The 22,942-nt window shown below is 41.0% G+C and overlaps 1 protein-coding gene across 12 annotated transcripts in view; it reads right to left on the bottom strand.

The window, feature by feature from the left end:
• Positions 1-22,942, bottom strand: part of map7d3 (MAP7 domain containing 3) — a 28,703-nt gene that overhangs the window by 4,828 nt on the left and 933 nt on the right. The window contains exons 2-17 of one of the 12 annotated variants that reach the window (XM_071458486.1): positions 16,111-16,212; positions 15,675-15,755; positions 15,173-15,336; positions 14,586-14,697; positions 13,801-13,884; positions 12,969-13,076; positions 12,092-12,193; positions 11,541-11,639; positions 9,473-9,598; positions 7,437-7,576; positions 3,628-3,755; positions 3,275-3,495; positions 1,100-1,229; positions 499-784; positions 306-359; positions 128-194 (exon numbers count right to left, since the gene is read on the bottom strand). In XM_071458486.1, coding sequence (XP_071314587.1) covers positions 128-194; positions 306-359; positions 499-784; positions 1,100-1,229; positions 3,275-3,495; positions 3,628-3,755; positions 7,437-7,576; positions 9,473-9,598; positions 11,541-11,639; positions 12,092-12,193; positions 12,969-13,076; positions 13,801-13,884; positions 14,586-14,697; positions 15,173-15,336; positions 15,675-15,755; positions 16,111-16,212 — 2,004 coding nt within the window. The remainder of the gene's footprint in view (positions 1-127; positions 195-305; positions 360-498; positions 785-1,099; positions 1,230-3,274; positions 3,496-3,627; positions 3,756-7,436; positions 7,577-9,472; positions 9,599-11,540; positions 11,640-12,091; positions 12,194-12,968; positions 13,077-13,800; positions 13,885-14,585; positions 14,698-15,172; positions 15,337-15,674; positions 15,756-16,110; positions 16,213-22,942) is intronic. The other 11 variants (XM_071458487.1, XM_071458491.1, XM_071458492.1 and 8 more) reach the window with 11 other exon arrangements.

The following is a 22,942-nucleotide window of genomic DNA, read 5'->3' as shown; positions in this document are numbered from 1 at the left end:
AGAGAATTGTGTAAATTCACAGAAACAAGCAATTTATGTTAAACAAACACAAAGATGGGAAGACACAATCATGCCTGAAGTTTGATGCTGAACCTTAAGGTGGAAATAAAAGGATGAGAACACTTACTCTTGGTTTCACAGCTTATCTGGTCCCCTCCCTCATCTCCATTCTCCTGGGATTTATCGTCGTCTCTCTACACAAGCACGACAGGCACACATGATCAACATGTTAACAAACACACTCAGTGTAGAGGATTTTCTCCACAGACACCACAGATATACAGGCTGAGTGAATGTGAGCTCACCTTCAAGTCATTTGCTTCCCCTTTTCTAGTTCTCTTCATTATTTCTTCAATTCTCTGAAATGGGGGAGATTATATAACATTTTTATAAATAAATGTATAAATCTTCTACATCATGCTGTAACAATATGAAACATTCATTCCTTCTCATGACGCAACTAAAGAAAAGATTCTCACGTTCATCCATGCATCTTACCTTCTTCCTCTCCATTCGTTCTTGTTGGTTCTGCTGCATGATGCGGTCTCTCTCCTGGCGGACTCTCTCTGCCTCCTCCTGAGCCTTGGCCTCAGCCTCCTCCCGCTCTTTCTGGAGCTCGGCCTGTTTCAAGGCCTCCTCTTCTGCCAGTCTCACCCGCTCCTCCTCTGCCAGGCGGGCATCTTCTTCTTCTTTGAGTTTTCTCTCCTCTGCAAGCTTCTTCTCCTCCTCCACGCGTTTCAGTCTAGCCTCCTCTTCTAAACGCTTTTCTTCTTCCTTTCTCAGTCTGGATAAACAAACAGCAGCAAATGCTTGACGACACAGTCACGAAAAAGTGCAGATGATTTCCAGAAGTGGATATTCAGGGGGTGCTTTTCAACACGCTCACTGAATTTTAATATTAATTTTAACACCCATAAAATATAACCAGCAGTGTTGTCCAGTTCTCAAACATAATACAAGGTTCAGTTCACTTATCATCTACAGTCCTGTTGAGAACATTTTCATAGCGACTGCTTCAGAGTTGTTTATGGTACTTAGATATGTTATAACTGCTGCATCCTTGTTACCAACCAAAATGACATTAATTTAACATCCTCACCTCTCCTCCTCCTCTCTCTGTACCCTGAGCTGCTCCTCTTTCTCCTTCTGCTCTCGCATCAGTCTGCGATTCTCTGCCAGGATCTTGGCTGCCTCAGCAGCTGAGTTGGTGCCCGACATGGCCTTAGAGTCTGACAGGTGGAAAGACAAATACAGGAGAAACATTCAGCGCTTTATGTCACTCTGTCACCCATTTCTCATTGTAGTGCTGAGCTGAGGCCAAAGCTTCTGGATGCTGCGACTGGAGGATGACTGATGACAGAGGGAAGAGGGAAAGCCTGATTGATGGAGGAGAACAACTGAGGGAGAGAGAACATGAGAAAAGCAGCTTGATACTGAGTTGTGTAACTTTCACATGACAGTCTCTGTGCTCTTTGAGAGAACTGTCTCCAATCATGTTACGTGGGAATACACATTAAGACTGGGCAATATGAAGGCACAGCACTGGTTTATAGCAAGATTTTTATACGACTTTTGCATCAATGTGATTAATACTTTGATGTGATTTGTATTTTAATTTGAGTGATTTAACTAAAAACTGTTTTCAAGTGATTTTTGAGAAAATGATCATATCCTGATATATTTAATGTTATCAAATTACATTACATTACAGAGGACTTTAACCATATCACCCATCCTAACAGTTACATGTTAAATTGTATGTTGTGCAAATGAACAGGGTAATGTACATATTTTAAGTATATACTAATAAAGCCAGGATTGGAAATGTATTTATTATTTGTATCTTCTACATTACTTTTGTTTTTACACAATTCTAATGAATTCTGGGAGATAGTCTTTGCAGTTAGTTGGCATTTAGTACCAAACCATTACTAAGCTATTTTTTCTTGTAGAGCATGATAATCTCCATGAGGTGGCAGCAACAACAACTTCAGATCTGTAACAGGATGTGACTCCAGCTGGGACTTAATAGGTCTCCTGCTCCTCTGAGATTTATTGCAAACTGAGCCTCTGCCACGTCAGTTTGCTGGACACAAACACACACACACACACACACACACACACACAAACACAAACACACACACTCATACTTGTACTTCCATCTTTGTGAGGACACTCATTGACATAATGCATTCCCTTGCCCCTTACCCTAACCTTAACCATCACAACTGAGTGCCTAACCCTAACCCTAACCTTAAACCTAATTCTAACCATAACTCAAAAACCAAGTCTTAACCCTCAAAATGTGATTTGAAGGTGTCTGAAAAAGTGAGGACCGGCCATAATATCCTCACTTTCCCAAAATGTCCTCACTCTGTTAGTAAAATACTTTTTTTGGTCCTTACTATGTAGCAAGTACAAGTACAAGTACAAGTACAAGTACACACACACACACACACCATGTTTTAGGGTTTGTCTATCAAAACAGATGATAATGCTCTCAAACCAGACAGACTGTTCCTCAGAGCAGATGTCACATTTTTTGTCTGCTTAAAGTTAAGATGCAGCTATAAGCAAGTGGTCAAGTTTAGATTATGAAACGTAGATAATAATTGAAAATAAAATTGCACCAATATTCTTATATATTTCCTGCAGTTTTAACAGTTTGGTTTACCAAATGAACTTCTTGAACAATTCATTAATGCACAAAACCTCCCTCTGCAAATTCTTTTGGATCCAAGAGCTCCTGTGGTTTTATTTCCTCCTTTTACTTCCTTTTGCGCTCCCATCAGTATATATCATGTTAACTGTAAATGGAACAGGTGTCTGGACAATGAATAAGTGGCAAATGAATAGCAACCTTTTGTGTAGCAACAATATTTACTTACAACAGATTAAGGGGCACCAAGCTATTCCTAAGAGGTGCCTCAGTAAAACGCCAAAAAACAATGATTTGCTTTAATCTTTTTTGCATGGTTAAGAACTTCAGTGATTTAAAAAAAAATCTATTTTAGATTAAAAAGATTTCAGCTTGTCCTGCTGGGTCAGTGTGTTCATTGAAATTGACAGTAAGCTCTGGATGCACGAGTGCAAACATCCTGATTGCCAGAATAGAACTTGGCAAATATTGGTACTGACTAATTACAATCTGTCAGTTGACTGTGGTTGTTAAGTCTGCCTTCATATGGAGCTATATCTGTTTTGAACAAATATCAAACATTACATTCATATGTTCATATTGTTGTGTGCTTTCCTAAGACTGAGATTTACTCACCATCTTTATCTTTGGTCTTGCTGGTGTCAGAGGACTGTGAAGCCACAGCCTGGGCAGGACACAGATCCTTGGACTTGGAGTCTCTCTTACGCAAAGTAGGAGGTCCTGTTGGAGTGAGAGCTTGTTTCTGGATGGGTGGGGGTTTGGTTGATGTAGGCTGGGGGGATGGGGGGCGTTGTTTCATTCCACCAGGTGAGGGTGGGCGTGTCTTGGAACTTTGCCTGCAAGAATTAAGTGTCAGTTGTGTCCTTTTGTGCTCTACAATTAGATCTAAATGAAAGCCTGCATCCAATCCCTCAAAAAACAAAGTAAAATGCCACTAAATCACTAAAGCTGAAGGCTTGTAGTCTTACTTGGCTGTTGATGGGGAGGGGGTCCTCTTTGGAGCTGGATTGGGGGCTGGGGATGGTGAGCGGTTGCGTCCTAGGGGGCTGGATGGGGAGGCGGGACGTTGCCCCCCAGGCGTTAACTGCTTGTCCTTCTGTAGTTCCACAGAAAAGGGACACAAGTGGAAAATGAATTTATGACAATGTCTGAAGTAGGATTATTTCAAGAGCTTGAAACTAATCCCCATTAACACTTCTGTCTACTGCAAAATCTCAGTGTCAATTTAAATATCATTGCATAATAAGCAAAACAGACTGGGTTGTATTAACATCAAAAAGGGATCAGTCCACAACAGCTAGGGTTACTTGTGACTTCTCATCACATCTTAGGACCTTAATGTGGACAAGATTAGTAAGCACTTAAACCAAATAGTGACGTTTCCTTCTCAGATTGTATAATTTAAATTATTTTAGAGGCTGAGAGGTAAAAGTATTCAGTACTGTGGAAGAAACAGGCAACTTCATAAAAAGTAAATATCTTGTTTTGTGGCTCTTGATTTTCTAACATCACATTTGATTTTCTGATCCCCAGTGTTGATCTTAGGAACCACTTCTCAACACAAATAAATTATCCTTATATTTAGACAGAATCATGAGATTGTTTAAAAAAAACAACTCAAAATCCTGCAGGAAATACACAAAATACATATCTATAACAACAAATTCATTGTTAATTCTCCCTCTGCCTCTTTTTGTTTCACTTGCATATCATATTCACAACTCTAAATTAAAGGAGGCCATGGGTCAGGCTTTAATTCATCTATATTTAATGCCCATGTGTTATGTTTGGCAATGTAACCATAATGACAACAGGGCTCAGCAAGGTCAACCATGTGACAGAGAGACACAGATATACAGCATTGTCCCACCCCAAAGTGTCTGCACTGAGTGCCAAGTAGGCAAAAATGAGATACAATGCATTTTCTGTATCTACTTAAGGAGCCGGTCTCATAATAAACTGCTTCATCCTCCTCTTGAGAAAACATGTAAGAAAGGCAATAAACATGTGACTGCGCAGTTTCATAACAGGGACAAGAAGTTAATTTCCTATTTGTGTCAATATAGCACTATAGCAAGAACTGTATGTAGACAGAGTCATTGTATGACATGGACTCATCGATTAGTAGAGCACGTTAACAGGGCCAATAACATGAGAGTGCAGGCTGGAGGTTGGCATTATCACAGGCTGCACTATCTTAGTTTTCAGTTTTGCCCTGGCAATGAACATGCTGGTAAAATCTGCAGCGCCAGAGTGTCGAGGCCTGAAATCAAGATCTGGGATCCGCCAACCACCAATATGAGCATTCATGGATGACATCACTATCACTAGAGAGTCGATGCCTGGTGCTAGGTGGATTCTGAGGCGGCTGGAAAGGTTGATGAGGTGGGCAACAGTGTTCTTCAAGCCTGCAGGATCAGGATCTATGACCAGCTTGTCCCCTCTTTGATAAGACCGGCAAGCCTGAGCATATCCTGAGCTTCTCCCCAAGCGCTCTTGCCAAAAGTTGCTATCAATGGGGGCGTGACCAGGTCCTCCAGACAACTGCAGAGAACAACTGCAGCACCCTAAACATCTGCCAGGAAACAGAGTCGACCACAAGCAGCATCCACTTTGTCCAAGAGGGAGTGAGAGCAACGAGAGAACACCAGAAAGCAAACAGGTTGCTCCTCACTGTGCAGGACAAGCTGAAAGCAGACCTGGGAAAGCAGCTGCAGTTTCCTCACCACATCATAGAGAGTACACTGTTGCCCAATATTGTGCTTTGGTCTGACGCATCAAAGTACATTCTTGTGCTTAAGCTCACCATGCCATGGGAAGAACATATGGAGGAGGCCTATGAGTGGAAAACAGCAAAGTATGAGGAACTGAAGGAAAATCGTCAAGATTCTGCACTCAGAACCATGGGAGAGAGAGGAAGTAGGGCCACTTCCACCACCACTGACGCAGCTCGAGCACAGGCTGGGGTCTGATCAGCCCAGGTCAGGTTGCCTGGATGAGGGTATATGATGTAAAAGCCAAAACACCTGATGATCCCAGATAACATCACTAATGATGTGCCTTAGCATAGTATTACAAAGATAATTCTGTAAGAAATATGAAATAGGACAGAACTGATCACAAAGACAAACAGAAGTAGCTTTTACTTTTACAACGTGATCGAAACTCCTCGTAATATTCTCTCATCAACAAATGATGGATACATCCAACAGCTTCCAACAGCTTTTTTGCATGCAAAAAAGCTGTTGGAAGAAATATCCCCAACTGTAGACAGATAGCCCAATTCAGCTGACTTGAAAGATGCACTTTAAGTATCATGCAATGGCCGAGTGATAGTCGTGAAGCCGTAAATTTCAATTATCTCCACACCAATCTGAACATGTGGAGGAGAGAAGACAATGAGAAGGTGAGGAAAGTCAAAGGCTTTTGGCGTAAGGCCCCAGGGTCAGGGTGGAGTCTGTTTTGCATGGGATGATGTGTCCATAATGAGGCCACTGTGAATCCCTTTGTCTCATGCAATGACAATGAGGGCCTTCACAGCCACAGAGGAGGAGGAGGAGGACAGGCAGGTTATGAGAGAGCCAGCCACTACAGGCCACCAAGTGAGAAAATCAAATATCACTTATGAGTAACAGTGCATAGGATAAAATTCTGCCAATGTATGAACAAGTCCAAATTATGAGTGACCAGCAAAGGTCACAGAACAGCTGGGGAAACAACATTTCCCTATGGTTAGCATCCTGCAGAAGTACTTTGACAGGCAAATGTAGCCGGATATGCACATATAAATCAGAGTCTTTGGTGCCATGCATATATTTCTCAGAGCGACGTCATTTCATTGTGAGAACGCATGCATTTGTTGTCATAACTTCACTGTTTCTGGTCAGCTTTGGTAAAAGGAATACCTCTCTTTTAGTGCAATCAACAATTTAATTAACAACTACAATGTTTTTGTAGTCCGTCTGTGTTTTCCAAGTGAAATTCAATGACTCTCACATGGAAATAAAACCAAATATTTCTGGTAATACACTAAGCACTGTGTTATTTTCCAGCAACTACTTTGTGCTGTAAAATAGTCTCTTAATTGTATTACAACACTTAAAAAAAACTTTTTAGATATTATATATATATATATATATATATATATATATATATATATATATATATATATATATATAATTTATTTCCACAAGCACAACGTCATGCTACCTCTCATTAAGTCCTCACAGTCCTACGCATGTACTAATTTAAATGTTTCTATTATCACTGTAGTTTGAATATGGATAACATTAGAGATACAATCTAAAGCACGACATTCAGGTTTTTCCATCAGTGAAAGTAACTGATCAGAATGACACAGGACATGCAACATTATCCCTCTGACCACATAGCTGAATGGTACACTAATGAATAAAATTCTCAAACTTAGATATCACCGTTGAGATCTTAAGTCTAACAAATAGATGCCAAATAGATGTTTTTTTTTTCCTGACTGGACCCACTAAATGCAACGTTATCAAATCTTTGTCATAAACTTTGCCCTCCAATGGTGTACCAGCAAACAGTCCTCTGAGAAACAGTATCAGCCTGTCAGCTACCTCATGCATTGCTGTTTCACACAGATGTATGGTAAGTATCTATACTCACATCAATGAGGATACAAAAATCACAATAATCTGCACTGAGAGCTTTCAACTCAGCTGATCATGTCTGATTTAAACTGTTTGCTCTGTAGGCCAGTGGTGTTACTAACGCTAATGTCAAGTGGTTTCCTCACCAGTGAAGGGTCGAGGGCTCCGTCAGCTGACACAGAGGTGGTCATGCCGCTCTTCTGTCGGTCAATGCTACGGCTGCGCACAGGTCCGCGCGGTGGGTGCAGGGGACTGGCAGAGGCTGAGCGAGGACACAGGTGACACTCTGGTAAAGGACACAGTCATCGCAGGGCCAGGGGAGCACAACCAATGGGAGGTATGATAAGCGGCCGATTTGGGCAGCAAAGCAGCAAAGAGCCAAAGGAGAGAAGAATAAAGACAGTGGAGGGAAAGAGAGAGAGGGGAAAGCAAGAGAAAAAGAGTGAGGGGTAGGGATGGCAGATGATGAATGAAAGAAATGCAGAAGAGTGTTTTCATAAGGGGACAAGAGCACAAAAAAAAAAGCGATTTGTTAGGTATAGCACTTAAGGCAGGCAACAGCTTGATTTCTCAAGGCTTGATTGGGCTGGAGATTACTGGAGACATGAGAAGCAGAGAGCAACAGTCTCACAAAAGCCCCAGACACTCCACAGGTGTCAAAGCTGCTACATAAACATGAACAAACCTGAACACCAACACCACAGCACAGGGCACACTACGCAAAACCTACCACCAAGGCAATACAACCACCACTGACACTACACACACACACACACATCACACAGATTTATTAGTACATTAAGTGCATAATCAGTGTTGACAGTGTCACTTGTTGTGTTCATTTACAGTAACTAAAAAATGAGTCATTTGCAGTCTTTGAGTCCTTCTGTTGAAAGAAATACTGTCGTCCACGGGTTATGAGCTTGCTGCGTCAGACTGAAGGATTAGCCCTGATAATCCTGAGACCTGGAGAACTCTCCCTGCCACAGGCTGGTCTCAAATGTGTTCTGTAATTCATTCTGACTGCATACTGAGCAGCCACGGTGACTATGAAATTTATCCTGCCATGAGCTACCACTTGCTGCTGCTAATGCAGATGTGTCATGTTTCTGCTGGGGCTATACTTAGCTGAAGATCTATAGCTGCTAATGGGTTTGTAATGGCCGGTCAATAAACACCACAACCAGTTGCAGCTTTGAAATGAGTCAGTAAGGTGCCAAAGTAAACCATCGGTATGGTTCTTTATAGCCTTAAAAACAAATGAACAAGAACATGTGTGCTTCAGGAGATTCATTAAGGGTTGTCTATGCCAAGTCTAAAAGTGTGTACATCTTAAACGATAACTTATAAACTGTAGATCAACCCCATTTTAGCATAACACAAAGAAATGGTTCATTTAAAATCAAAGGCATGCCTGTCATCTACTGATACATAAAACCCACCTAGATGGCCTCAGATCATATTTCACAACAAAATGTAAGCCCAAAATCTAGTGGCAGAACGGGGATGTACTGATGTTAATTAGCATAACTTCAAGCCCATATAAATCTATGGAAATGGCAGTAATTATTGTTTCAGTACCATGTATTGCAGTCCCCAACACCCTGCTCTTCCTATGAGAACACATGCAATAGCACAACAGTCTCGTTCTGACGTAACAAGAACCAACAGGTAAGCAGCTTAGAGCAAATCTCTCAGCATGGACCCTGAGGCTCCTCAGATGCAGGGAAATGCTCCCGGCCAAGTCTGCTCTGCTCAGCCCAGCTCAGTACACAACAGCCAATTGTGCCAGATCTGAGTGTGCATGTGAGCTGGACCCATGTGTCTGTCAATATTTACTGAGTAACTGTACCCTCACATGACTGTACTTACTGCAAGTAATTACTGTACATACACAACATTACATAAACAGCTGATTGTTACAATAGTTTCCTTTAAACACAGGGAGCTGCAGTGACGTCTGTAATTCTACCACCACCAAGAGGCCACCGTCTGCTCTGAAATGACTGTTACAAAAGCACGAGGATCTGCAGCAGGGCACTTGATGCGTTCAGATCTAGTTAAGTGACACTGGGAATGACTGGGTTGACTTTTTACTGATAAATTAAGGGTAACTAGGGAAGACCAGGATCTGTGTCTAGCCATCCTTCCTCTCTGTCAGGGTCTCCTGTGTGGAGGTTACCTTGAGCATCTGTTCCTTCAGCGGACAGGGCAGCGGCACTCTTGCTCCTAGCTAGTGAGGCCTGGGTGGGTGTGAGCAGGCGACTAAGGACCCCTCCATCCACAGTGCCAGCCGGTGGCCTGCGAGCTACACGGCCGAACAATCACCCGAAAATAGTAGAGAAGAACAAAAAGGCCAAGAAAGAAAGAGTGGGCAAGAATGGGGGATGAAAAGGCAAAACAAAGAAAGGGGGGAGGGGGTCAATGAAGTTTAGAAGGGTAACCATGTGATTTAACCAACAGGAGAGAATCAACATAACGAACCAAAGGTTACTGTTTGTCTCAATATTTTACATGGGCTCCTTATCAACTGGCTTTATCCTGTTAATAAAATGTGGATTGTCAGTAAAAGAGAGTAAGGAACAGGCACCATGGAAGAATACTGAGACAGACCAAAGACCGATTGTCTGGAAACTGCTGATCAGTTCAAACAGTAGTCAAAGTAGAAAATGAGGTCAAATCAATGGTTCCTTGAGGCAGAGGAAGGTGTGCTGATGGGAAAAAAACAAACAATTAGTGATATTCAAAGATAGCTAAGGAATACTATTGGGTAGGAAGATGAGAAGTGAAACAGAACAAACACTAAAAGTGATAGTGCAAGAGACTGTGACCAGAGAAGATTTCTTTTTTATGGCCAAGATAAAGAAGGTGGCAAATTTAAATCAAGTTAAAATTACGAGGCTGACTACAGTCTGTATAGTAGTACAAAGGCCAGTACTGAGCAAGTCAGCATATTGGAAACGCACAATTGTGTAGCTTGATTTCAAAGCAGAAACAAAGAGCTCTTGCTCTCATGAAACAAAAGAATTAACCATTCTCCATTTAGGCCGTTGTTACCTAAGCTGCAAAGTAGAAATCATTCCAGAAGAACAGTTTCAGTGATGACGGGTTGATTTAACCACAAGTCCCTCAACACTATGCCTTCAAAAGGAGGTTGCAGAGTCACACTTCCTTTTGGAGCCCCTTACTGAGAGGACATCTGTTGTAGACAGACTTGTTTTTTGTTAGCTGATGAGTGTTAGCCCCTGGAGCATGGCAGCACGGCTCGCTACTGCATCAAAGTATGAAGCATCTGGGTTATAACGCTGTGATAAGGTTATAGTTATGAAGAGAATGGTGTGTGAGAGATTGTGGGGCTTAATTACTTTAAACTAACATTTTAATTGCAGATGAAAAGTGTGAAGTCAGTATGAATGATGGTAGCTGTGTTGTATTATTGCTCAGGTTAATCACACAGAACATACATCTGTACAAGACAGGAACATTTTTACAACTCATCGGCACAAACAGGTTGACACTGCTATAAGACAAACAAAAGCACTGGTGGTTAATGGTTGCACACAGACAGCAGTGAGTTGCTGTGGTCATTTCTGTGGTCTGGGGGTGCTATGGTGGGATGGCACTGACACACACCACACTGAAACACAAGCCCAGTGATTTAAATCCAGCCATGACGTCATCTGGGAGGGAGAAAACAATCAACACTCTGTGACAACAAAACAATACACTGTGTTAGTCCACGTCACACAACAAAATCATTCCTGAGTTGACACTTGAAAAGAAAACAATCAAAAGGTTAATAGAAAGCTGTCAGCTGTCAGTGAGAAAAATGGAACGGTACAGGATCTGGTACAACAGCAGAAAGGTTAAGGCACACATGGGGTGAGCACAGTGTTCCCAGTAAATCAGAGACAGACGACAGTGAACAGAAGCTTAGCAGCTGCCCAGGAGGTAATTCAGCAGTCAGTGAGAGAGACTTTTGTGAGAAGGAGAATATTGATGGACAGATGGAATATTTAGCAATAAAAGCTGGCTCCATGACACAGAATTGAGCCAAATGAAAATGTTATCCCGAAAACCTCTTAGTTTCAGACAATACTGTGACAGTGCTGTTAAATAAAACTGAGTGGATTCATAGTGAGCAAGCCATTGACATCAGCGCCACATGCTTGTTATTCAAAGAGGGAGGCCTTAGCGATGCAGATAGGGGCATGAAAAAAAAGTTACTGCTGATTGTTCATGCTAGCCACCTTGATCATCCGTTGTTCCCTTATCAGGCTTGGCAGGGGTCTGTGCTCTGCCCACACTTACACGAGTGAGGGAGGAACTTCTCTTCTTCACAGAATGGCCTACAGACATGAAAGTGGAGTTATAGCCAAGCAGGCGCTGAGAGGGAGTCAACAAAGAATCCCCAAAGAAAGTTTACACATCATGTGCACTTCATTTGGCTTTATGCGAGTCACCAGGCTAGGGCTAATAGCAGCTGATGTCCCAGTTTCAATGATGGAGGCTAAATACACAGACAAGAGTTGTAACTGCTTTATCTGATCATACTACCTGATACTCCCTAAATCAGATTACTACAATATTAATAGTACAACAGGGAACCTGTAGCTGTGAGTGTTTAAACCATTAGCATGTACATCGTCAGCCTGCTATGTGGTTATCATAGCTGTAACAGAGCTGAATCTAATGGAAACATTTTCTCTATCACTTGTAGTGGTTTGAAAAAATTGTTGTGTACTGTACACCATCTTAGTTATGAAATTACAGTGTGGGATGGAGAGGGGATCTTTTGCACCTGTCTGTTCCACCTGAAGCTTTTTGCCGTCTTCCTTACTGGCCTGAGCAGCATTGCCATTGCTAGGCAACCGGTTACATGACGAACTCCTCTGCTTAACTCCTGAGGGACAATGATGAAACACCCAATGGTGAATTTACACAAGTCTCCTGTGAATGGTATAAAAGCCTCTCAGACTTTTAAGAATGTATTCATAGGCCTGGAAAAGGAAGAGTGGTAGTATAATTATTAATCAAGTTGAGAGGTAAAGAGAAATTGGTAATACTCTGAGAGGAAAAATGGCCCTTAGAAGCTGTGGAGAGATATAAATCAACTCATTGTGTTGATTGATTTCTGCAGCAATCAAATAGACTTGAATCAAATTACACCTCTGAACATTGTGACAGCCTTCTATACCACTATAAGAGTACATTCATTAACAAATCACAATTTGGTGCTTGGGACCCCTTTTTGATTAAGGAATTCTGATTTAATGTTTTTTTGTAGAGGTGCATAGTGTATGGATTCAGCAGAATTGGGAGGTGATGCTAATTTATCATTAGCTGGAACCGGAGACAGAGAGCTAAAGCATTTTTACCAGTCTGTCTGTGCTCCAATGAGCCTGTGTGCAAAATCCTGGACATGAAGAGGACAGAGGTCAGAGTTCACTCGAAGCTTAAGAGCTGGCAGAGAAAATAGGTTTGTTCTGGATTATCTACAGTTTTATCTCTTGTTAGATTTCAGTACATGAATAATCACAGAAAAAACATTCACCTGGCTGATAAAAGACCATCAGGAAGGTACTATGTTGGTTAAGACAGCACTGGAATGCAGGGAGAGTAGGAGGGAGGGAATGGGGGAGTGGGAGAAGGAGCAAAGGAGGGTGGGGAAAACTTACTTTTGTCAGGAGATTTGATGAGGGTAGCAGAGGAAGAGGATAGGCGTTTGCTGATGCCAGCCTCGGACGGCTGTTTCAGGTTCATGGTGGATGTGGAACGCTTGTCCACTAAGAGGGAGGAGGAAAAGACAGACAAGGGAGGCAGGGTTTACACTAGAGGCCAGCCAATGGGGGAGGGCATTTGGGTGCACATGAGGGAGTACAAGGTACTGCAAGATCCTAATACCCCTAATAGGCAAAGGGTGATATATGCCTACATTAATACACCCAAGATAAAATTACATAAAAACTATATGCACTGATATAATATCCTATTGATCTAATGTGCTACTAATAGTGTACATTTGCAGGTAAATATCATGTCTAACATGACAATGTACATTTTTAACAAACCAAAACATAGTTGTTGTGGTTTCAGAGCCAGGCATTGTGGTTAGTAAACAGTAGATGCTAATGTTTGACCACTCCAGAGATGAGAGCATCAACATCATTACACAGAGAACCCAGCGATGATATTAGTCCTGTTTGTTTTTGGCCCATCTGATTGGGCTCCCATGTGTAGTCGCACATGTGACCTGGAAGTGCTCAAGAGTGTGAATGAGTGAAGAACCTAGAGCGACACTTCCAGCTATTCACCCAGACCAAGGCACATTCAGAACACAGGCCTCATACAAAAGTTGTTAGTGAAAAACTGCCAGTTAGATAGCAGGTGGGGGTTGGTGGGGAGAGGGGTGCGGGTGGGAGGAAGAGTAGGTAACCATGCTATCTGGTGCACCAGTGCCAGCCCATGCTGTGTTTCTACATTGGTGAGCAAATTATCAACAAACAAAACCTTGTCGACTCCTTGGTGGCTTTTCTGGCGAGGCAGGGGAGATAACTATAGTTACTGGAGAGGAGGCGCTGCCATCAGAGTCTCCTGTGGGAAAAGACAGCTCTCAGGGAGGAGCCATAAAATACAAGAAGATGGGGCACATCCTTCATACCAGGAGAGAGATGTGAAAGTGAAACATGGCTGTCAGCCATCTGCATTCCTTTGACACCTAGTGACCAAGGCAATAATACACTGCCCTGAGTATTTACAAGTTTGGATCCATATCAACTCAAGAACAGGAGTTGGTACAGCAACAACATAAACTGTCATTTAAACAGCCCATGTATTTTGAAGTTACAAATGCTATATCTAAGTGGATTTCTGTAGCTCAAGCAATATTGTACAGAGGGGTTTGGGAATTTTGAATTGAAGCTATTAAGTTGACAAATTATATGTAATGTATTTATGCTTGACTGATACCAAACTACCTACTAGCAAGGCTTGATTAATATAACTGTGACTGATAACTTCTTGAAGTGATGTGATTGAACCTGAATGAGAATGCAGCACCAAATCTTACTCTTATGTTTCTAGATATTTTTTTTTGGTGAAAGAGTGAAAAGGCAGAGCCACCTCTCTGTATTGTGTTGTGTTGTGTTGAATAATAAAAACAGAGAGGGCAGTGTGTCCTTCTCTACAGAACCATGTATATCCCAAAAGGCTCTTTAATGTGCCACTGCAAGAGGATGATGACAGTCAAACTGAACAGGAAAGCAGAGAGGAAAGAATGACGCAAGGAACCTTACCTGTTCGTCCATCTGAATCTGTGGACAGTCCTCCCCAAGACCATCTTTTCTGTCTCTGCTCCACTCGCTGACTACGCTCCAATGTCCGCCGCATCACTGCTTCATAGTGCTCCTGCAGCGCAGCAGAGGCAGAGGAAGAGAAAAATGCAAGTCATTTAGAGCAGAACAGTATTTATCTACAAACCAGAAGCCGTCACTGTTTTTTACTTTAATGAATACTGCTTGTATTGTTTGCATTTGTCTTTTATATTTTTTCTATTGTGTCTGATATCATCACAAAACTAAAATTTAATTTCCCTGTATAATGAATATTGGATATGAAGAGTGGCAATAAATTCTACCTTAAACACTGAAGAGGACAAGACCTGATGATGATATAACTGTTCTACAATGTAATAACTGTGTTGTAGCCCCTCAACATTTATTGTATCACCCCCTCTTTTTTCTTAACTCTATAAAGAAAACATTACAACATCAACATGTCTTTCTATGCAAATGTCATTCTTTTAATCACAAGAATCAAACCAACTGAGCAACAATAAGCTCTGAGGATCTCAAGACTCTGCCTCCACCCGTGCTGCAGTTACCTTTTCCTCTTCCTGTTTCTGCTTCCTCTTCTCCTCCACAGCTAGTCGTTTCTGCTCCTCCTTCCTTCGCTGTTCCTCAACCTTTTTCTGACGCTCCTCCATCTGACGCTCCACCTGCTGCTTGGCCTTGCGCTCCCGCTCCATGATCTGAGACTCTCGCAAAGCTGACCGTACATACAGTATTATTAGTATGTTGTCTTGTTGTGAGTATGAACAGACTTAAAATAATAATCCCTTTGCTAAGAGCATACAAACACTAGCAAAAAATATCTATCTAAGGCCTAGGTTGATATAAACCATATTTATTATCGATTCCCTCAGTGAGATTGGTGCTAATGAGAAAATTCTTGGTACTAAAATGTTATAAGTTCCTGTTCAACAAGAAATATATGTTTTGTTACCTCTAATTATGTAACAGGGAAAATCTCGCGTGCAGTTAAAGAGGTCAGAGCTGACTTTGACAAAAACATATTTCACACAGAAACCAGGATCAGCCTCTTACCCTGTTGTCTCTCTGCCTCTTCTCGCCTCTCTTTTGCCACTCGCAGTCGGTCGTCTATTCTAAGTGTGGCACCGTCAATGACTACAAAAACATACATGAGAATACAGCATGTGATTAAAAAGGTAAAACATGTGTAGCAGTGCATATATAGAGAACACAGTGATTGCAATGCAGCATATTGTTACAACAGCTTTGAATTAGGCAGACAGATGTATGCATGTGAACCTCTTTAATGAGCTTTGTCAACTGTTACAGTAATAAGATGACGACTAAGGTTTACCTGCAGTAAGCCATACTGAGAGGGTGGAGGAAGTGGATTGTGTTGCATCTAATTACTGATGATTATTATTGATGATTATGGAAGACAATAGAGTAGTGACAGGGCAGTATCTGTGAGAACCACTCTGTCTCTGTGTCAATGTGTGGTGTCATTTACCTGGCCTACACCCCTGAGGTTTGGCTGGTGTGTTGTTTGTAGGTCCTGGACTATTCCCTGCCAGGCTACGCCGCTCCTCGGCTTGTGCCTGTGCAGCTGCAGCTGTATGTATGAAAACACAGAGACCCATGGTTTACGCTCAAGAGAACTAGAATCACATAATGTCATGCCTAACAAAGCAGGTATATCACAGAATATCAAGGAAACAGAATTGCTTAGGATATTCCAAGCCAGTCGAGTTATAATCAGCTGTTTTTCTCTGTGCTTTGTTTCCTCTCCATATGAATGCCAGTTCTAGAGAGATCCAGCGGATTTGAAGCTACAGAACAATCCAGCTATTCAGCCATCAGACATAACCCCCCGCTCATGGTCCACCCTGTAGCCTGTGACAAGCTGCGAAGGATGTGTTGCTTTGAGAAACATGACTGGAATCAAACCCTTGTGAGCACCCTGGTATGCCACTAATATGCCCAGGGGTGTACAACATTTTAAACACAAATAGTCCATAAAGTATAAAAATTTAATAAAATCTATATAGGACTAATTTCCACAATCACAATCACTGCTGCACTGGTTTATCCATCTTGATAAACCAGAATATGCACAAGTCTTCATATGCCAATGCATATGTCATCCTGACTTCTTTTAAATTTTTGGCTGTTTTTCTTTGTGGATGTGATTTCCAGCACCACAGTGAAAATGTATGTGTGTGCTTTCAGATCATTTTGTTCTGATACGCATAGACTATTGAGTAATTTTAGATTAACATAGGTTACAAACATGCCTTTAAGGTAGCAAATACATTAACACCGAGACCACCACAGAGACATCGGCACTTTCTTCAGCTAAAACCATTCACAAGAAAACCATGGTTAGGAGATACAGGGGCAGGAAGGAAGGAAACAGTGAGGACATGATCAAGCTTTATGTGCCCTAGTGTAAGCCTTTTCTCTGGGCTCTTTCTGTCTGTGCTGGTGTGCATTACAGAACTGCTGACAAAGAGGCAAAACCGTGGTCAGTCATGTGATATTCACATTATTGCTGAACACTTTCTGTTGGAGTAATAAAGTGAAAATGCCTGGACTGTTCAGAAAGCTTTCATATCTGAGTTTTAAGAGTAAGCTTCTGGAAATCCACACATTCACATGCTTTATTTATGCTGTATTTTAGCTAAAAATCAATGAAAACTGTCTGGAAAGTGGAAGTTACCCATCTAGAAAAATTGTGGTATGCATTGGGGGATAGCCATAATGTTTGCGAATGCATTAGCATCTTTCTTGGTCGACTTTTGGATAATTAGATGAAAAAAACAGAACATTAGTACACTGATAACATAACATAATGTGGAAAAATAAAACCGCGTGATATGGTGTCAAACCATTATTGACCAAATACTCAAATTACAACAGTACTGCTTAATCTTTCACAGAGAAGACAAGATAAGAAATACCCCACTTTTATTTGCTTGGTATCGCCTGCTGGTTGCATGATGTGATGAGTCATGATCATATGCATCCCCCAAGCAGGGGATAAGTGCACTTCTAATATAGTGGTCCTGCTCGGGAGAAAGACTAAATCATGAGCATCTCTGTCTGTGATTGATGAGAGCTATGGTTGCACTAAACTGTCATTGTCTCAACATGTAGCGTTGTGCATGTGTGTTCAGTTCTTCCTACTTCAGAGGCTCCCCTGCAAGTCTCCAGGACTCTTGTGACTTTGCTTCACTCTCTTACATTACTTTTATTTCTTTCCAGCAATAAATAGAACCACTGTTTTCAGATCTGCTTTTTCCTATGCCATAAGTAGTGTCTGAAATAAGGGTGGGTATATGTTGTTTTACTTGGAGATATTGATACGTATCGAAGTACAACAATTAGACAAATTTATATGGTCTCCTTGTAATAATGCCATATTTCCCACCTTTAATCAGATCAATCAATGGAAGAAATACCTTTAACTGTGTTTTCTTAGCATGTGGAAAACATTCAAGCTGTGCCCATGACACAGCTTACTCTGAAAAGCAGAGATGACAAGGAGCCCTGCTTAGAAGAAATGATGCTAATCAATTGAGTGGTAAGCTTTGTTCCCACAGCTGACTGTCAAATATTGTTTGCACATCTGAACCAAAGGAAGATTTATGAGTGCAGATAAGAAGTAAAAAACAAAACAGGGTACCTGGAAAGACGTTTTAGAACTGAATATGTAACTCTCACACACATTTTGACAAAAGAATCCCCTTGAAGTAGCTGTAGCAAACCTTATATCAGAGTAATTAGAAAAGAGTAAACAGGGTAAGCACTAGCCAATGCACTGATTATCTGTACTCTGCAGCAGCATTAATGCTCTTCAGTCAAAAAAAAAAAAAAACTAACTAAAAAGGTCAAAGTCTGCAGCTAATTCCCAGTAGAATCCCTCCATCAACCACACTGGTTATTAGACCAAATGTTAGGTAAATGAAGATAAGATGCCTGTGATTTGACAGCACAACAGCTTTTCAATACACAAGAGAAACTCATTTCATTAACTATCAATCACTGGTTGTACATGTGGTGGGAATCCTACACAAAGAATACAATGAACTCTAAGCATACAAGAAAACGTGCCTCAGCTCACTCTTACATAAAATTTGTTCTGTATTTATTTAGCGTACTATTGTGCATGAAAACAGTGTATGTTTAGCTGACAGATTAAGACAGCAGATAGATTTAGGAACATTGGAAAAACTGACATTTTTTTTTACTCAAGAGAATATCTGGGCATGAATGAATCACGCCCAAACATAACACACATTTATCTTTCCAGAAGAGAGAGATAAAGCTTCTTTGGTTTTCTGCACATTCATATAAAGGCAAGAACTGTTGAAAAAAATAAATGCTATGCATCTTGTGAAACAGGGTAACTGTTGCTCAGTGGTCCACAGAGCAGTGCTTCGTAACTGTGCTTAGGCCTTTGACAAGAAAAACACCAGTTCTGAAATCAGAATCAAAATTTGGTTTGATGCCAATTAGGTTTTGACATACGAGGAATTTTCTGCATAACAATGAAATATGACAATTCATACTGAAATAAAGAGAAAAGAGTGGTAAAGCTTTGAAGGCTGACGGATGAGACAAGTGTCTCCTTACAAGCAACAATTACCTCACATTGGGACTGTGTGATATACAGTATATTTATCAACAGTGTCACCTTGTGAATGAAATGATGCTGATATTGCAACCAGTCATCAGTCGATTCAGGATAAAATACAAGTGACTGTTCAAAACAGTATGAGCAAAAAATACTGTAAACAATTTAGTTGAGAACCTGTAAATAGTATGACCTCCTTCCATGACATGACAGCCTTTACACTTCAAGCTAACTGACGCATTAGGTGATCATTAAAGGGAAGTAAACGTAAAGGGACTGAGTAGGTAAAAGTTGTTAAGATAAAACCATGCAGACTGTTTCTTTAGGGGCAATTCATCAACTGTAATATCCAGTTCAATAAACCAATCAGTGGATGTAAAACTTACAGCTCTGTAGTGATCAGAAGCAAAAAAAAAAGTGCAGAATAAGACCAAGTCAGAAACAGCACCTTGGAATAAAATGAACACTCTCATTCATGGGATGATTAAAGAGTGCGTGGGGGGTGCTGTTTCCCCAACAGACCACAAGAGAGGCAGGTGTGCTCACAGAAATGAAAAGAGCCAATCAGAGGGACTGTCTCTCATCACTCCATCACTATGGAGATTTGCACACATTAACATACATCATCGCTGCTGCATTGAAAGACTCTGCTTCAACAGGTTAGATGGATACAACCACTAGTAGTTAATCTAACAACTGATTATACACCAGACTGATCACTGGCGTGAGCTGAGCTAGATAATTAATCACTTCGGCAAATGCAGATGGTCATGTTCAGTAAATATTTTTAGCTAAAGACCCATTCTGCGTTGGGTGTATCGTGTCATATCTGTTCTATTCTTATCCTTAGTCATGAAAAAAAAGTCATCACGTAGTTTTTTGATGCAATGTATTTTAGTCTGTGATTAATCCAGTTGGTTGTATTATTATTGTGACATATATAAATGTGTACAGCTGTTGTAATATTGATTATAGCATCATGCAGCATTTTATGGTAGTAGGAGCTGCTCGAAAAAACACTCGAGAAACACTGACTGCAGCACAGGGCTGAGGGCTGCTGGGTTATAATGGCAGCAACTGAGACCACCAAGGGGTCTTTTGATGACCTGCCTCTGCAGTCCAGACAAAAACACTTAACAGGAAACAGGCCAGTCTGCATTACGTAATAACATTTCTAGTCAAATGCTAATACTAAACAAATGCTAGTTCCCTAAAAAGCCAAACAAGTAAGATCTTTATATTTTGGGAGTCTCTGTATCACTTTGTGTGTGTGTGTGTTAAATCAGTGGGTCAGATCTTTTTTCTGCCTCTCATTTCAACTGCAGCCTCACTGTGCCTGCAGCATGATATAATTAAATAGCTTGTTGCACAGGAAGTGTCTGCAGTCCTTAACGCATCAGTGGGCAAACATTTGACATTTCAGTAATGGTACACAGGGACTTTTCATACCAACTATAACAACAGGTGAATTCACTGTCAGAAACAACTTGAGCCACCAATTTTGTTCCTTTCCGTTGCTTTATTTCATCCACATCAGAGAGACCGCCTCATATTGTGCTTGGCTGTAAAGAAAACATTGACATTCTTGGCTTCCACAGCACAGAGCTCCCTATTGCTGGCTCAAGATTTCAGGTCCTCAGATAACACCGCTGATGCACGCTCACAAACATGCACACACACACAACCACACTAGATCTTCCATGGGATTACTTGAGGCCTGTTCATGTAAAGGTAAGCCCTGGCTATTTCCAGTACTAGCAGGATAATGATGACACATCCCAGGTACGTAGGGGAGTCTCCTCTTCCAGGTGGACCACATCCCCTTGCAGAGATGGCCATTAAAAGGACTAGATCATTTTCAAATCCATTATCAATACAGATCTTCACTCTATTATCAGTTTCTTTATGATAAAGTGTCAGGGGCCAAAACAAAGTACCTATGGTGGATGTTCAGTTAATTTTATTGCTTAATATCTTTCGAGAAAAATATGGTCAACTGTCTTTATGACAACAGCAGACTGAGATTATAATTAGACTTTATAAATCCATTACAACTGTAATTATTTGGATTATAGGCCTTACTGAACCAAAACAAGTTAGAACCAAGAGTGCCAAACCAAACATCCTGTTCCAACATTTTGTGAAAAATACATGAATGGTATCATCTCTTACACCCCCCATTCATACATCTAATCAAAATACCACACGAAATCAAACTTTGACACCATGCCCCATAGACAATATGCTTCCCAGTGTTATGTAGTTGTCTGCAATGTGCCGACATTGACAAGAGGAATCGACTCCCAAGAACTGGACAACTGGTTAACTGATTCTACAGGTGAACTTAAAACCAGAGAGGAAATACATAAAAAAAGAGCCAACAGAAACTAGAAGAAAAAAAAAAAGAAAAGAAAAATTATATATATATATATATATATATATATATATATATATATATATATATATATATGTGTGTGTATATGTGTGTGTGTGTGTGTGTGTGTGTGTGTGTGTGTGTGTGTATGTATAACCCTAACCCTAAAATCATCAACTGATGCCTTATAAACAAGATGATTCTGATAATACACTGACCGTAGCTATAGCCTATACAAATGAACATGTTTTGCTATTCAAATCTTTGGCGTGTATACGTGTGCGCACACACTTACTCTGTAACACATGCAATAAGTCAATTTAAAAGCAAATTTGTGCTAGGGGAGGAAAGCTAAATAGACAGATACAAGACACTGACCAGACTGAAACTGAGGCCGGTCCATTTCCTTCTCTGGTTAAATCCAACCAGTCAAGAAATATTTCTCATGCTTTTAATTCTGCAGCATTGCTGAGCCAGGATCAGGATAACCTTGCAGTGTGACTTTCAGTATTGTGATCTCCCATCATAATAGCAGGGTATATATTTTCCCCTAGCTCACATTCTTGTGGAAATGACCATGCACATTTGCTAGATTCCTGACATTATTTTATTATTGTCAGTCCTCTGCTCTGACTGAACCCTGAGCAAATTTGTTGCTCAGAACATCCTTTTATTCCTCACAAAGCCAGGACTCCAACATCTCGCATAACTTTAAACTTGGTGGATATTTTAATAAAACCACATAATTGGGTGGATGTAAATTCCAGATTGAAAATACTGAATGGAAAAGTGAAGGGAAACAGGAACAAGAGCAGCACTAAATATGGTCCAGTAGTTGCCAGAAGTAAAACATGCCTACACCCACACTGGGTATGCAGAAAACTCCTTCTTACCCTAAAACACTAAAAAACTGTCAGCCCAACTGCAGCCCAACTGCAGCCCAAGTCATAACAAACTGTGCATTCATGCCTGCAGATGTAGACACAGTAAACATCCATGTCTAAGTCAAGAAGAGGCCAGCTGAGGCATGGATAAGAAGCAGCGATAGAGACTTTGCTGCCACAGTCGGCCTACATAATCTTACTTACAATGTGGCTTTTGCTTAACAGAACTGTTTGGTCCAACCAAAACTCTCTTATCACTGCATCAAGGCATTTCATGTAGAGCAACCATGCAGACATATTCTCCTATCAGACTTCTGCATCTGGCAATCCAGCTTTATGTGAAATTCAGGTCAGACATTGTTAGAGTTACCCTCCCTGGAGAGTGGAGGGGGGGTTATGCCATATGTCAATAAATGTGCATAAATGTGCACAGATTTAGCGCAGAAAA

This window comes from Trachinotus anak, unplaced genomic scaffold, assembly GCF_046630095.1.
Source record: "Trachinotus anak isolate AG129_WGS33_773 ecotype Australia unplaced genomic scaffold, CSIRO_AGI_Tana_v1 ptg000021l, whole genome shotgun sequence".
Taxonomy (NCBI): Eukaryota; Metazoa; Chordata; class Actinopteri; order Carangiformes; family Carangidae; genus Trachinotus; species Trachinotus anak.
This window is presented reverse-complemented; position numbering and strand designations above follow the sequence as displayed.